At 39.2% G+C, this 16,220-nt stretch overlaps 1 protein-coding gene and 1 long non-coding RNA gene across 3 annotated transcripts; one reads left to right on the top strand and one right to left on the bottom strand.

Annotated features, from left to right (window-relative positions):
• Positions 1 to 1,650: 1,650 nt before the first annotated feature.
• ncf1 (neutrophil cytosolic factor 1) lies at positions 1,651 to 14,641 on the top strand. 2 transcript variants are annotated; one of them, XM_034684124.1, is made up of 12 exons: positions 1,651 to 1,704; positions 5,368 to 5,454; positions 6,631 to 6,711; positions 6,805 to 6,880; positions 8,950 to 9,115; positions 11,024 to 11,082; positions 12,165 to 12,287; positions 12,862 to 12,969; positions 13,061 to 13,178; positions 13,301 to 13,414; positions 13,722 to 13,894; positions 14,382 to 14,641. In XM_034684124.1, the coding sequence occupies exons 1-12, from the start codon at positions 1,666 to 1,668 to the stop codon at positions 14,537 to 14,539; spliced, it is 1,302 nt and encodes a 433-aa protein (XP_034540015.1). In that variant the 5' UTR covers positions 1,651 to 1,665; the 3' UTR covers positions 14,540 to 14,641. The 2 variants fall into 2 exon arrangements, with proteins under 2 accessions (XP_034540015.1, XP_034540016.1); XM_034684125.1 differs by lacking the exon at positions 1,651 to 1,704 and adding an exon at positions 1,854 to 1,872.
• Positions 13,217 to 13,887, bottom strand: LOC117813059. The gene is made up of 2 exons (XR_004631313.1): positions 13,789 to 13,887; positions 13,217 to 13,337 (listed from the first exon to the last, which is right to left on the bottom strand). It is a non-coding gene; the product is annotated as an uncharacterized LOC117813059 (long non-coding RNA).
• Positions 14,642 to 16,220: the final 1,579 nt, after the last annotated feature.

The raw sequence follows: 16,220 nt of genomic DNA, 5'->3' as shown, positions 1-16,220 counted from the left end.
AACCAGGTTTGTTCTGTACAGTATTTCCAAGGACATGTGTAAACTGATGAGATGTCAAAGTGCTTGTCAACCTTCAGTCCCTCAGTTCGTAGTTTGTTGATCCTGTGGTGAATCTTGGCTCAAGTTGAGTACAGTCTTCTGAGTGCAATTGGGATGACTACTAGTATTGGTGAAGCTGCAACAATGGCAGCTGTTGTCGACACCAGTGAGGAGTAACAATTACCAAAAAAGATCAGCAAATTGACACATCAACATGATAAGTCAGATATTTCAAACAGATCTCTACCAGTGGCAGAAAGATACTTTGCTGTAGTACCTAATAACCTGCCAGCCTCATTGACAAGTTTCTTTACAAGGATTTATTTTTGTGGCTAGGTTTACGATATTGATGCATTGAATGGAAAAAACCCTGAATATTATTTCAGATAAAGGAGGAAAATGTAATCATTTAATGTCCAGTTAGAATGGCATAATTATAGGCCATTTTAACTTTTTCCACCAGAATAGAGAGGCTGTGGAGAGATGTGTATGTGGGAGTAATGCTCTCTTCTACTCTATCTTCACCAACCTTGAGAGAGAAGGCCTTCTCAATCCTGACTGTGAAGTTCACCTGTATGCTCTCCACTGGTGCTTTCTGCGTCCATCCTGAAACACCTTCAGGCTTTGCAGCATGGCTGGAACTGCCACCGGCTGAGCACTGAGGGAAATTAGTCCCTGCTTCAACTGTGGACCTGTCATGAGCGTGAGACCCCTCAGGATCAGGACTTAGTGCAGGTTTGACTTTCTTTCTTTCTTTTATGACTGTTCCACTTGTCAACATCCTAACCACTTAGTCTGATATATACAAATTATTTCAATTAAGAATGCAGAGACAGACCCACTCCAAAGTCCAGACTACATGCCTGTGCACAAACCCTGAGGGGTCACCTGAGGGGTATACTACGATGCCGGATTTGCGGTTATCGAGGTAACTTTAGGGTTAACTCTTGATTTTCAGCACTACGAAGGTGGTTCCCGTCTTACCAGGGTAGATAACCATGGTTACTCATGCTGAACTCCTAACCTGCTCCGGAGCAGGTTATGCTCAGGATCAGAATCAGTTTGGAGAAAACTCCGCCCACTGACCAATCAGCTCACTCAATCACAGAGCTCTGTGGGCTGAGAGGGGAGAACTGTGGTCAAGCCAAGCGGCAACCTCCGGTCTAAAAATATGAGTCAATGCGAAGTGTTAAAAGCTGCAGCTCATCGAGGATCCGCTTGAGGCTGGCCCCGGTAGTACCAGAAGTCACATTCACATGAATGGGAAAAGACGATCTTTACAGCAGAAATAAACATGTTTACAGCCTGGTAGAAAAGACGAGTGTAGTCTGGATAACTCCTTTCTCAATGTCCTCTCACTGTGGGGGTGAATTTCTTTCTAAGGCGGCAATTTCGAAGATATTGAGATTCTGAGTCTTCCAATGAGAGGCACAGCTGCCTGCAGGAACACTGTAGCTGTTGGCTAGGAGGCTCAAACTCCGCCTCTTTACGTCACACTGGCTCGACAGAAGCAATATGGCTCCCGCCGACGGGACGGACACTTTTTCTACCTGTATGATTTCAAATACCGACGACATTCCATGTCGATGTGCTGACGGCAGACTGTCCGTGTCTGTGATTGGTCATATGTTGCCTCTCCGCCCCATTCATGTGAACACACTCAGGGTAATTCTGGATTGACTCAACATGTTGATAACCAGCTTTCGTGTGACAGTTTAGCGCAATCTCCTTTGTCAGGTTAGTGAAGTTGGATCAGGAGAAGATATCTAGGATATGCTGAACTCGCTTCGTAGTATGCCCCTCAGTACACTGGATAATGCTAACATGACAGTTGTGAGTACTAACAGCAGCCATGTTTGTTTGTGCTTTAACTCTCAATATATAATGTTTTGGTGAGGACCTGTTTTGAATCAGTCACGATCATATGGTCATGAATCAGCGGCGCTCGTGCATGTGAGCGGGGGCGTCGTTTTGGAGGAGCTCCGAGGGTACGGGGGAGGGGTTAGACGGAGTCCTGAAGACATGCTACATTCAAATTCATGCTAGTTTTCCGGACTACCAACCCCAGCTTTAAGCTAACCTAAGTTAAAGGGTTACATGTGCGTTTTTAATCATCTCTCTTGTTCTTTGTCTCTGACAGAAGTTGATCAGAGTCAAAGTTGGGCAGAATCAGAATCATATGTTTAAGCAGCTGACTGATCAACACGGGGATATATACTTTGCACACCACAGAGTTTTTGTGGTGTAGTGTTTTGGTGTGACATTTGTCTTGGCAGAGTGAGAGCGTGAGATTGATGATGAAAGCATGTGTCACATGCCAGGGGCGTGAGAGTAGGCAACCCTGTGTTGTTGTTGGTAAGTCACAGGTATATTGGTTAGTTGTGGGTTCTTAGTGCTGAAGAAGACCAAGAAACGCCTCCGTCTAACTTACTATTTACAGTGAAGCTAGGACTCACCCGAAACAGATGAATAGGTGGTACTGTAGGGATGTAATGAACTAAGGAATGACTGTTTAATTTACATTCAAAGGCATCGCTTTTACCTGAACACACGGTCGCTCCTGAAGTTGGTTATAGGACTTTAAACATGCAGTGCAAGTAAAAAAAAACCTGCATATCTTGCCTTCACTGTGTTGAAAGCTTGACTCGTGCACATCTTATCGAATGCCAGTTCACTCCTGTAATATGTTTGGATGTAGGATGCTTCCGTAGTGACAATTATGTGACTCAGAATGAGTCATTGGGAGGAAATCATCTGCTCTCTCCAAATAGAAACTCCAGTAAAGATTAAAGGAAACACACAGACTGAGAGTTATTCTCCCAGTAGGGCCAGTTGAGGAAGTTCAACCATGTGGGTTTGTTTGCGTTTCTTTTCATGTAATTTTTGTTCCTCTTCGTCTGTTGCAAAAGTTTTGGAAATCACAAGTTGGACCCAAGAGCCCACATGTAACAAAGTAAAAGTTATGTGTGGACAGATGGAGTCAATATGGTGACAACACGGTGATTCCCCGTCTGGACTGTTGAGCAACATTTGGAGGGGAAGTCTTTAGTTTCAATATTTCTTTTAACTTGATGGTTTACTGGTTTTGAGTCATTTAAAAGTACCACTGATGGTACTGTTATGACTTCTCATGCTTGTACTGAAAATGACTGAGTGGTCACCGGAAGTACTGGAAAGGAAAAAGAAAGTACGGACTGATCAAACCATAGTCCTTTTACTTGTTTCGTAGGGAGCGGAAAATACACAAGAATCTGATCTGAACAATTGAAGACCATCCAAATCACATGACTATAATCATATGTAGGAAATAATAAACTGACCAAAGCACACTGAGACGGCTTTATTGTGAGCACACAACCGATTCACCAGTCACTTCCTCAGGTTCGCCCACTGGCTGTGCATGGAGAGACATATTTACTGTTAATAATCATCTTTATTTTAATAATCAGCTTTTAATTTTTCATGACACTGCTTGGATTATTCTTGTTTTGTACTCCTTCACATGGTTCCAGTTTCAGATGGTATTGTTGTAAAGTGGACTGCAATGTATGCAGCAGTGTCAGACACAACCTGGTCTACTACTTACAATTAAAATACCAAAACTGTAATGTCTTCTGTAGCAGGTAGAAGACCAGCATCCAGAATCCTACTTTTATTGGAGTTTGGAATATTTTCATTGGTATTAAATGGGACAGAAAATCCATGAGAGTGCCGTAGCAGAGAGAACCAAAGAGTGGTGACACATTGGTGTACCAGTGTGTCATTTTATGTTGAATGACAGAGTTGCTGAGGAAAAAAGCAGCTTTGGACCAAACTGTGCAGCCTGGGATGTGATGATACGGCAGGAAATAGATGATCACAATTACTACCCTCCTGGTATACACTATTGCCCCACTGGCATTGGAGGTTTCTTGTTTTCATCACCAGCTTTTCCTGACACTACCCTCTTGTTACTGAGCACTGTCCTGTCATAAACACTGGAACTGGAATTAGGACTGGGCGTTAAATCGATAGAGATAATTATCATGATATTATTTTTCTCAATATAAATATAACAAATGGTCGCTAAAATTCTATATTCCCCTCCCTTTCCGGGGGGAAGGGGGGGCTAATGTGCCTTAAACGCTAGTTGCCACCCAACATTAAACAGAAGAAGAAGAACAGCCAATCATGTTGCAGGGTTAGAGGTAGGTGGGCTTAAAGATGTTTGGAGCGGAATGTAAACACAGTTGAAACGAGCAACAGCGACATTGAAGAAAACTCAAACCTACCAGCTCAAAGCAGAGTTGTTAGTCTGACACTATGAACTTAATTAAATAAACTTTCTGGATGTGGGGAAAGGAAGAGCACAGAGACAACTTCTAGTGTGCAAGTCTAACACGTTTAATGTCAACCGCAAGCGTAGAACAATCTGAACACTGAATAAGCAATTTGTATTTATTGCACTGTGGTATCAATATTACTCCGCCAGTAACCCTTAGTAATCTTAAAGGGGAGTGCACTACTCAAAACAGTATCTTACTCAACTGAAACACAGTATAAAATGTGATATATCTTTGTTGTAAATTTAAGTCAATTATAGAAAAAATAAGAATCTACAAACTAAAACTTCACAAAAATCTAATCATACATAAAGGACCTGCTTCCTGTTAGCGCCGTAATGAAATACAGATACAAGCCAACAAACTGTTTTCAATTTTCAACCATAATCTGCTTTTGAATTTAAATGAAGTAAATATCTGACATTTATTGTGATAATTACCGATATCACGGATATGACAATGTTATCAAAATAACATATTTTTCAATATCCCCCAGCTCTAACTGGAACTAATGAACATATCTAACGGCACCTAACTTAATCTATTATTTGAAATATAATTTAAAGTGTCAGAGCCACTTTTGTTCATTTTGACATTTGTATCTAGTTATTCCTTTGAGCTGAAACCAAAAACGTATTTAAAGTGTAATACTCGGCTGCTTAAGAGTCCCCTATCTTGTTTGATTTGGTTCTCAATGAATCTTAGATATCTACCTGATGGCATCATGTTTCAGTTTTATTACATTTTACTCACTCTCATATGGACAACTTCATCAATAAACAATCAGTCAGTGATCGTATCTCAATAACTTTATTTTTTATCACGTTAACGCTGATTGTTTCAAGTCAAAGGACCAGTGTTCACATTTCCTTCCTCTGTGCTGACTTTCATCGACATGTAAAGAGGAAGTAACTCTTGTTTTGTTGATGACATACTGTTCTCTGTGTATGCAAACACACACAGAGAGACAGTATATAAGTGTGGTGTCTGTTCCTTCTCGTCTCAGTCGGACCTTGTCAGGATGGAGGAGAACTACGTGAGGCACGTGGAGCTGCTTGGCTTCGAGAAACGCTTATTCCCGAGTCAGCACTATGTAAGAATCTAAACATTGTTTTAAATTCTGCTGAAAATACTTCAAATCATTTTTTAAATATCATCATAGATCACTTCCTTAGAAAAAACACGAAGCTGAACAAAGAGGTTTAATTCAGGAACCTATGTCTGGAACAATCAAAGCTACTTTTGTGTTAATATGTACCGACACCCGTGGCGGGCGTGCATCGCTTAATTTCCATTTAATCATTTCCCATTAAATACATTAATTTAAGCTGGCTAACTTATTTTTCGTGTAATCTGACGATAACAATGTGGATTTCATAAGATATCAAGTAAAGTTTGTTTTTTCATGAAATTTCAAATTATTTATCTGTTATCTCGGGATGTCAAAGCTAGTTTTTACAAGATAAGGGGTTAATTTGGGGGTTTTCTACAGATCTCTTCTAATTTTTTCTCTTTATCTAAGAGTAACTATGCTATTTTCCCCTTGAGAAGTTAACTCCAAAGTTTTCTTTGAGATGTCTACTTTTTATTTATCATTTCTCATGATAACGACATTGGTTTTCCTGTGATAAGTCATTTAAGTTGTTTTATCTCAACTTATCTTTCTCATTATTTTAGGATGACAAAGCTGCTTTTCCTAAAAAAAGGGAGTTGATCAGATTTTTTCTCTAGATTGCTAGTATATGTTTCTCGTTATCTCAGAGTGGAGAATAGTTCTGCCACTGTAATGGACCAATTAAGCTAATTTTCACAAGATTTCCTGATATTTTCCTCATTTTTGAGATAACTCATTTTCATGGGACAAGGGATTCATTAAATTATTTTCTTGAGATGTTAACTTCTTTTCCGCCTTATCTTGAGATGGCAAAGATGGTTTTCCTCAATTTAGGAGTTGATTTCAATTTGTTCATTGAGATCTTAACTTGTTTCCTTGTTATTCAGGATAACAGAGCTGGTTTTGTCATCAAAACAGATTAGCTTATCTCATTATATCGAGATGACTCATTCGCTATCTAGCAAACATAACAATAGTTTGGTTTCTGTGAAAGTCCTGATCACGACATGTTTCTGCCACATGAATTTTTACGCTCTAAAACTCAGTTGAGAGCTGGAGAAAACAACTGAAGTAAACTTGTTATCAGAGGAAAACGAATACATGTCCTCTTCGGACCTCTGTAGATATAACATTGAGATCACTGTGTAAACGCAGGTGTACATGCTGATGGTGAAATGGAGTGACCTCTCCGAGAAGCTAATCTACAGGACGTATCCTGCCTTCCACACACTCCATGTGAGTTCTCTTGCCCTTCTTATCAAAGGCATCATAATCAACCTTTGACAAACGCAGTGAAATAAAATAATTGTGTTATTTTTTTACTGACAGAAATCCCTGAAGGAGATGTTCCCCATTGAAGCTGGTCAAATAGAAAGGAAGGACAGAATCATCCCTAAATTACCGGGTAAGGACTACAAGACTCCTAGTTTCTCTATATGAGCTGTTCTTGTATAGAAGAGTAGAGATAGTCTCACATGTTCTTCCCTTCTACATGTTTCTTCTTTTTCAGTTGTTTTGACAAAAGTTTTGAGATCAAGCAGTTCCTTAACAACAGCCTTAAAAAAGCAGTTGAGGCGTTTTCACAACCAACCTTTTTTTCACCTTAAACATCCCCTGCATGCTGAAATATTGTTACAGAAAGGAACCTGTGGTTATCATACACATGTGTCCATGTCCACTTCTCTTTTTCTATCATGGACGGAGCTGCAGCAAGACTGAAACCGATGTGTTGAAATGTGCAAAGGGAGTTTTGGCAGCTGTGAGCTAAATGAAAGTCAAGAGAGACAAGGAGATAAGAAAAAAGAGGCAGCTTGAAAGGGGATATTAAAAATGAAAACAAAAAATTGCTGATGTTTAGTTCTGTACCTTTTCACACACTGTACCCCAAAATACTATACCCTGTACCTTTAAATACTACAATTTGTTCCTTTAAATACTACACACTGTAGCTTTAAATACTAAACACTGTAGCTTTACATACTAAACACTGTACCTTTTTAAATATTACAATTTCCTCCTTTTAAATACTACACTATGAACCTTTAAATACTTCGCACTGCACCTTTTAATACTAAACTATGTACCTTTTAAATACTGCACTATGTACCTTTAAATACTATACACTGTAGCTTTAAATACTATACACTGTACCTTTAAATACAACACAGTGCATCTTTAAATACCACACACTGTATCTTTAAATACTACAAACTGTACCTTTAAATACTACACACTGTTCGTTTAAATACCACAACCTAAACCTTTATATACTACACTATGTACCTTTAAATACTACACTTTGTACTCTAAACACTAAGCACTGCACCTTTCAATACTACAACATAAACCTTTAAATACTACACACTGCACCCTTTAATACTATACACTGTCCCTTTAAATTCGACACACTGCACCTTTAAATATATGCTTTGTACATTTAAACTCTACACACTGTTTCTTTAAATACTACAATTTGTTTCATTAAAAATGGAAATCTTATTGCTTTGATAACAGAGTAATAGTTTTCTATCTGGAGCTAATAATAGACTCAGTAATTCTTACATCCATCATAGGAACTGCAGCTTGATGTCAGCTCTCACTTTTGTTTGTAATAAACAGCCAGGTGTCCTCAGGCAGGTTTGTGTTTCAACAGGATTATTTCCTCTTCCTGTTCAGATGTTCAGAGACAGTTTTCATGAAAACAGAACTCAGAATGCAAATACTCGCCTTATGAAACTTAAATTACAAAAGAAAAATTCTTGCAACTTGTAAAAAGAGAAGTAAAGTCAAAACCTCATCTCTGACGCAACAGCAACTTGTGGTACCTGCACAAGTCTGGAAATTTCCACCTCCCCAGAGTCACGTATGCAGATATATTTGAGCTTTTAAAAACAGATTTAAAAAGGCCAGGCTGGCCTTCTACATGTTTATGCGTAATTTCTGATGCATTCCAGGAAGTTGGGAATTCTAAACACTGATTGTCTTTAGTGACACAGCATCAAGCAGATTTGTGTCAGTATTAATGTTTGATCTAAAACAGATTGTTAGCTGCAGATATCTGTTCATAAAGAGAAAGAAATCCTCCTCAGATTACCAACCATGGGAGCAGGGATGTCATTACACTGGTTTGTGTTCCTTCTGCTTTTGCTCTCCATACAGACTGTTGTTGCTGCAGACACTAAAGCTTGCTGATACCTGATTGGTCGATACTACTTGGGCTACAAACACATCACAAACAAATACGAGAACACCTCTTTAAGTAAAATTAAGACATTTACGTTGTCGTCTTGACACTTGTTTTATTTTTTACTCTCTATTACTTCCAGTGTCTTACCTATACAAACGAAGAGAGCTCAACAGACATCAGACACAACTTTCCCCCTCTGAAACCAAAAAAATCCCTAAAATGGAGTCACTGAGAGACCTGTCTGAAAGTTACTGTGTGGTTAGATGTCCCTGTGTTTGTGTCCTCAGCGCCACGGTGGTTGGACAGCCAGAAGTCAACAGAAACCCGACAGAGCACGCTGTCAGAGTACTGCAGCTCGCTCATCAACCTGCCTCCTCACATCTCCCGCTGCAAACACCTGACTAGCTTCTTCAAGGTCCGACCCGAGGACGAGAACCCGCCAGCCCCAAACACGTCAGTATATTAGAATCAGAATCAGAATCAGAATCAGAATCAGCCTTATTGGCCAGGTATGCTTGAACACACAAGGAATTTGACTTAGGTAAACTTTGCTCTCTTTGTACAAGGCATAAGAATAAGACATACAAATAAAAATAAAATAAAAATAACATCAGCTATAAATACAAAAGAACAACAAATAGGCATGACTAATATGTACAGGCTAAAATAATATGATAAAAGTGCAGTGGTGAGTTGCAGAGGTAATTATTACATTTAAAAAAATAGTAGTTAAATAATACCATAAATAGAAATATGAAATTCTGCTTGGAGAATTGTTGCATTGTCTACATGTATATTTACAGAGAGTATTTATCTGACAGGTATGACACTGTTATGGTTTAGTGTTCATCAGAGTGACAGCCTGGGGGAAGAAACTGTTCTTATGGCGGGTTGTTTTGGCGCACAGTGATCTGTAGCGCCTGCCGGAGGGGAGGAGTTTGAAGAATTTGTGTCCACAGTGTGAGGGGTCAGCTGTGATTCTACCTGCCCGTTTTCTGGCCCGGGACCGGTACAAGTCCTGGATGGGGGGCAGGTCGACACCGATGATTTTTTCTGCAGTCCTTATAGTCCGTTGCAGTCTGTGTTTGTCTAGTTTGGTTGGGGGGGGGGAGCTAACTTCTCAGAGAAGCTAACTTCTCAGTGTAGCTCCTTTTAGCTACTTTGATTTCCCTTGTCAGTTTGTTTCTGGCTTGCTTGAACCGGTCCCGGTCCCCAGTCCTGTAGGCCTCTTCTTTGGCCTGACGCAGCTTCCTAAGTTGAGGTGTGAACCAGGGCTTGTTGTTGTTGTATGTGCAGAAGGTCCTGGTCTGCACACACATGTCCTCACAGAAGCTGATGTATGCAGTCACAGTGTCAGTGAGTTCATTGAGGTTTTCTGATGCAGCTTCAAAAACACTCCAATCAGTGCAATCAAAGCAGGCTTGTACAGGGTTCCCACGCGTCCTGGAAAAACTGGAAAACCTGGAAAACAGTTGACCAGTTTTCCAGTACACCTGGAAAATGGGAGAAAAGGTAAAATGTCCTGGAAAATCACAGATTGTCCGGGAAAATTATTCCAACATGATTATGTGCGATCTGACAAGGTTAAAAAAACACATCCCCATTCAACATTTGTGGCCATTTTTGTCATTCAGATCTATTTAGGTCAATTTATGCTCTGATCCTCTGATTATTATTATTATTATTTATTTATTTATTTCACTAAGGCAGCTTCCAGATCATCACTGAAAATGTCCTTGAAATGTCCTGGAAAATGATCTCTGGAAAAGAGTGGGAACCCTGTTGTAACTCCTGCTTTGACTCCACCGTCCACTTCTTCACAGTCCTAACTACAGGCTTAGCCGTTTTTAACTTCTGCCTGTAGATTGGGATGAGATGAATCAGACAGTTTATCAGATAGTCCTAAAGCTGCATGGGGGACAGAGCGATATGAGTCCTTTATTACTGTGTAGCAGTGGTCCAGAGTGTTAGACTCCCTGGTGGGACACTTAATATGCTGTCTGTATTTAAGAAGTTTGTGGGCTAAATTTGCTCTGTTAAAATCCCCGAGAATGATGAGTAGAGAGTCAGGATATTACTGCCAATACTTACAACTACAGACTTCACATTTTATATTTCACTGATTTTAATGCTCTATTCTTTTATTTTGACTTTTGTGGGATAATTTTGGAGCAATAAGGCGCTAGAATTTTCCACAGGGTTAATAAGGTTCTATCTGATCTTATTTTATCACCCATGGACACAAACAACACCAATTTCACCACAAAATAAAACTACACAAACATGCAAAAATGAAAAACATGACATGTAAATTGAACATAACTAAACTAATGTAAAGGAATATTGTAATTTTATCTTCAGACTGAAAAGAAATGAGAACTTTGTGCAGTCCAGGGAGCTGGCAAGAGGAAATGCATCAGGTAAGAGTCTTTTTAAACCACCTTCAACAATTAAATACAGATTTTTATTTGTTCCCTGCTTTATAAGAAAAAATGATTTCTCCCACTTGGTTATAAATATTATTAAAGTATTAAAGGTGACATATCATGCAAAATCGACTTTTTAATGGTTCTCCACCTGAAATATGTGTCCCTGGCATGTCTACAAACCCCCGAGAATGAAAAAAATCCATTCTGCCCCTGTTCTGATTTCTCCACCTTTCTGTAAATGTTTGTGAAACGAGCCGTTTCAGACTTCCGTGTTTTTGTTACGTCACAACAATATCCGGTCTGTCACGGAGTCAGAGCTCAGATCTTATTCAGCCCATAGACTGTATAAAATACAACTCCTCCTCCGTTTTTTATTACCTGCACACATGTGTGCTAACAAGGAGCTTAGGAGGGAGGTATGCTAGTTGTAGGCTGTCTTAATAAACACAAAGGTCGGTTTTACTCCCCACGTCTGCAGATTTGAAGATCTAGTGGATGATTTTTATTTGTCATGGAAAAGTGCTAACGCTAGTTAGCATAGCCACATAGCTACATGTCGTAGCTGTGTACCAAGACACACGTAAACATACTGACAAATAAAACAAAAAGAAACACAGAATCTGTGACCAATGGTTCAGAAAAGTCCTGCTGCAGGCGCCTCTCCGTCAGGATCAGATTCTGGATCAGATTCAGAGGGTTGAAGTAAAGCGGTCTGTGAGCAGCCGTGTATATTCAGCCAACATGTAAACATTAGATCAACGTGCTGGAGAGCCGAGACCACATCCACTTCCTGAGGGGCGTGGTCAGAGAGAAAACTGACTGTTCTGAGGAGGGCTGAAGAAGAGGGCTTTTCAGGCTTGCCAAGATCTGATTTCAAAGTGTTTTTTTGAGCATAAACTTTAAATACATGTTTTGGGGACCTCTTAGACCAATATATATTGATGTGTCAGCTTAACGTTAATCAGTTTTGGAAGCTTTGGTTGGAGAAATTTCATTTTGTGCAAAGTAATTCACTTTAAACGAAGCAAAGACTTTCTGAAATTTTAAGCGATTTTTGTGATTTTTCCTCTCAGAGATTTCTGGCCCTATCATATTGGATACCTACAGAGTGATTGCTGACTTTGAAAAGACGTCCAAACATGAGATCAACCTGCACACCGGAGACACGGTGGAAATTGTGGAGAAGAATCAGAACGGTGAAAAAACACTTAAAAAGTTATTTTGACAACAAGGAACTTTATTTTTTATTTTATGTTATTTAACGAATTGTTGAGGTAAGGAGGGATGAGTAGGGTCGAGGTAAGGCGAGATAAGTAGGGGTCAAGGTAACTAGGGATAAGTAGGGGTTGAGGTAGGGAGGGATGAATGGGGTTGAGGTAAGGAGGGGTGAATGGGGTTGAGGTAAGGAGGGGTGAATGGGGTTGAGGCAAAGAGGGATGAGTAGAGGTTGAGCTAGGGGGGGATTTGTGGGGATCAAGGTAAGGAAGGATGACTAGTTCCAAGGTAAGGAGGGATGAGTAGGGCTCGAGGTTAGGAGGGATATACAGTTCGAGGTTAGGAGGGTTTTGTAGGGTTCAAGGTAAGGAAGGATGACTAGTTCCAAGGTAAGGAGGGATGAGTAGGGCTCCAGGTAAGGAGGGATGACTAGGGTTTGAGGTTAGGAGGGATTATTAGGGGTCGAGGTTAGGAGGGATTATTAGGGTTCGAGGTAAGGTGCGATGTAGTTCTATATCAATGTTTGAGCTGCTGTGGTCCTGCTGTTGGGTTCAGGTTGGTGGTTCTGTCAGTGCGAGTCTAAACGAGGTTGGGTTCCTGCTTCATACCTTGAGCCGCTGGACACACCAGAGGAGTCGGAGGATGCTGAACCAAACTACGAAGGTAAGACCTTAGCTATGTTCTCTCACTCCAACACTCAGTCGTCCTCTGTGTGTTTTGTTAACTGTGTGTGTGTGTGTGTGTGTCTGTGCAGGAGAGCTGCATGTCACCATCAGGGCCTACAAGGCGGAGCAGGGAGATGAGATCTCCCTGGAGCTGGGGGAGACCATCGAGGTGATTCACAAACTGCTGGACGGCTGGTGGGTTGTCAGGTATAGACACTCAAACAAACACAGACAGACGAATAAAGCAGCTTTACATCATCTTTATGAAACATTGGAATTCCTGTGTAATCGTCACACGTAAAATTCTGTTTGCTCTGGTTTTTCTGCAGGAAAGGAGATGAGACGGGACATTTTCCCTCCATGTTCCTGCAAAAGGCCGGCAAGAAAGAGATTTATGAAGCAGAGAGGCTGAACCTGCAGAGACAGAAACCTCCGCCACGCAGGTGCGTAACAGAGATCAAAACTGGGACTGGAACAAACTATTGGAGATCGTTCAACTTTTACTCGAGCACTGATGACTCACACTTTTACTCAGACCTGAGGTCAGAGTCATCAGTGCTGCTGCAAGTGTATTTGAGTTTATTCGACACATATTGCAGAATCGATTAGTGGGTCCCTCCATTAAGAGAAGTGCAGCGCTCATCTATGCACGAGACAGCATAGTAACTTCATCGATAAGGTTAATCATCTGACTTAAACATTTGAAATCAACACTTTGGAGAATATGTCTGTGTCCTCCTGCCCTTTCAGGTCATCCATCAGCAATGCCAAGAGCATCCACAAAAAAGCTCGTCAGCGTATCAGCCAGGATACATACCGCAGGAACAGCCGACGATACCTGCAGCAGAAAGGCAGCCACCGAACGGAGAACAGGAATCTGAAGAATGCCCCAAAGTCACCACTGAGGGAGAGAAAGAACCAGGGTAAACACCTAAAAAAGACTGTTATAGACACGGATAGAGCTTTAGAGTATTTTGAAACCTGTATTTTCTCTAAAGTCCAGCAGGGGGCAACTCTCAAAGACGTCGATGAGGAAAAGGTCCTGCTTCTCAGCTGATTTATTCCCTCAGTAAACATTTGCCTAATGAGTTTGTGGTCTCAATCTCTAGTTTCAAGCCTTCTTCCACACAGTATGATGTTCATTTAGTCAATGATTGTCCCATTTGAGCCAAACAGATGTAAAAGCAGAGTACACTCTAAGGTGGGTCTACATGTGATTGGCAAATTGCAAATACTATGTTTGCTGAGCTAAAAAACACACTGAGGACTTTTTATGTGCGATTGCAATCATGTTTGTGATCAATTCAAACTATTGCAACTGAAATGTTGATATTAGCTTCACAATAGACCAAGAAATCCGTTTCGCACACACTTGTGGACTGACCATTTTGTTTTTTTTGTAACTGACAGATAACATCCCTGAGCAGTCTGGCTCCAATTCAGAGAGCGAGCCGAAGAAGGAGGCTCCGATCATCCCTCCACGGCCGAGCGCAGAGCTCATCATGGAGCGCTGCAGCGACCGCACCCGCAAGAGAGTCAGCATCCACAAGTCAGAAATCAAAACTTAAAAAGCCACAGCGAAAATATTGTTTTTATCTCAAAAAAAGAAGGTTCAAGTTGTAAGCCATGTTTTTTTTTCACTTGACTGGACTTTAATTAATTTTACTTTAATTGAATTTTTTACTTTTCTTTACTTTATCTTATTCTATTTGATCTTATTTTACTTTACTTTACTTAACTTTACTTAACTCTATTTTACTTCAATTTACTTTACTTTATTTTATTTTACTTTACTTTACTTTATTTTACTTCAATTTACTTTACTTTCTTTTATCTTATTTTATTTTACTTTACTTTACTTTCTTTTATCTTATTTTATTTTACTTTACTTTACTTTATTTTATCTTATTTTATTTTACTTTACTTTACTTTATTTTACTTTCTTTTACTTTACTTTACTTTCTTTTATCTTATTTTATTTTACTTAACTTTACTTTACTTTACTTTACTTTATTTTACTTTACTTTACTTTATTTTACTTTACTTTATTTTACTTTACTTTATTTTACTTGAATTTACTTAACTTCATTTTATTTGGATTTACTTTATTTTTTGTTGAACTTACCTTATTTTACTTTACTGTTTTAATTTAGTTTATTCTAGTTTGTTCTAGTTTACTTGAATTTACTTTCTCTTGTTTTGCTTTACTTGATTTTACTTGAATTGATTTTACTATATTTATATTAATTTACTTTATTTTATTTTATTTTTTGACATTCTAGTACATCTTATTTTGTATTTAATTTCCATACAAGTTAGTTTTGACTTTACTGAGAACGATTTTATTTTTTCTAAAATTCCATGTAAATACTTAACCAATACTGTCTCTCTTAAAAGTTATTTCTAAAAATTATACTCAATGTAAAAATGATGAAGTGATCTAGTTTGGGACTACTTTCAGCAGTGTATGAATACACACAGGGAATATTTTACACTATACGACAATATAGTCTGGTGTATCAAAGAAAGATATATAAAGCTGTTTTTTTTCTTTTTACAGTATTTGTTGAAGAATATTACCACTCTGTTTACTTTGGTGCCATCTGCTGGTCATATCTGAAACTACAGACAACTGAAAATATGCCCCATACCATAATTCTGCTTTGACCCCCTTTAATGTTTATTCCAGCTCCAGCTTTGTTTTCAACATTTCATCACTTGCTGAGACTAAACTCTGAAATATTTAAGTCACAAGACAAACGAGCAATAGGAATGTTTGAATTTACTGAATTCATTTGCATTGTTGTAGGAATGTTGTAAAAGAAAGGTTTTATATTTCTGTTAATGGTTAAAGTGTGTAAGCATATTAATCTTTTTTAACGTGCCATATGTTATTGATGTATACATTCAAGATTAAACATGATGATTAGCTTTTATTCCTGTAGTCCTCATGATTGTCTCTGACTGATCAGTCTCTGGGAACTGATAACTGATCTGTAGTGTACCATCTTTTGAAAAGCAGACACATTTCCTCCCTCACTCAAAGAACCTCATAAACACATTTCTGTGAAAGCAAAGCCGACGTACGTTTCTACGTTCCATGGGACCAACTTTCTTTATTATCCCAAGAAAGAAAGTAGGCTGCAGAAAATCTAGGTCTATCTTTAAAAAGCCTCCAGGTTAACAACCCGCTGCACATTTAGAATCTGGGCTAAAAATGTCGAGGAGAATACCCAGCTCTCCCTCGAA

Source organism: Notolabrus celidotus, chromosome 5, assembly GCF_009762535.1.
Source record: "Notolabrus celidotus isolate fNotCel1 chromosome 5, fNotCel1.pri, whole genome shotgun sequence".
Taxonomy (NCBI): Eukaryota; Metazoa; Chordata; class Actinopteri; order Labriformes; family Labridae; genus Notolabrus; species Notolabrus celidotus.
Note: the sequence above shows the minus strand (reverse complement) of the source record. Positions and strands in the feature narration are given on the sequence as shown.

Coding starts and splice junctions, on each gene's coding strand:
- ncf1 (XM_034684124.1), top strand. CDS start 1,666: ATGTTGCCTCTCCGCCCCATTCATGTGAACACACTCAGG. Junction 6,712..6,804: donor CTGCCTTCCACACACTCCAT/GTGAGTTCTCTT, acceptor TTTTACTGACAG/AAATCCCTGAAGGAGATGTT. Junction 13,179..13,300: donor GACGGCTGGTGGGTTGTCAG/GTATAGACACTC, acceptor GTTTTTCTGCAG/GAAAGGAGATGAGACGGGAC.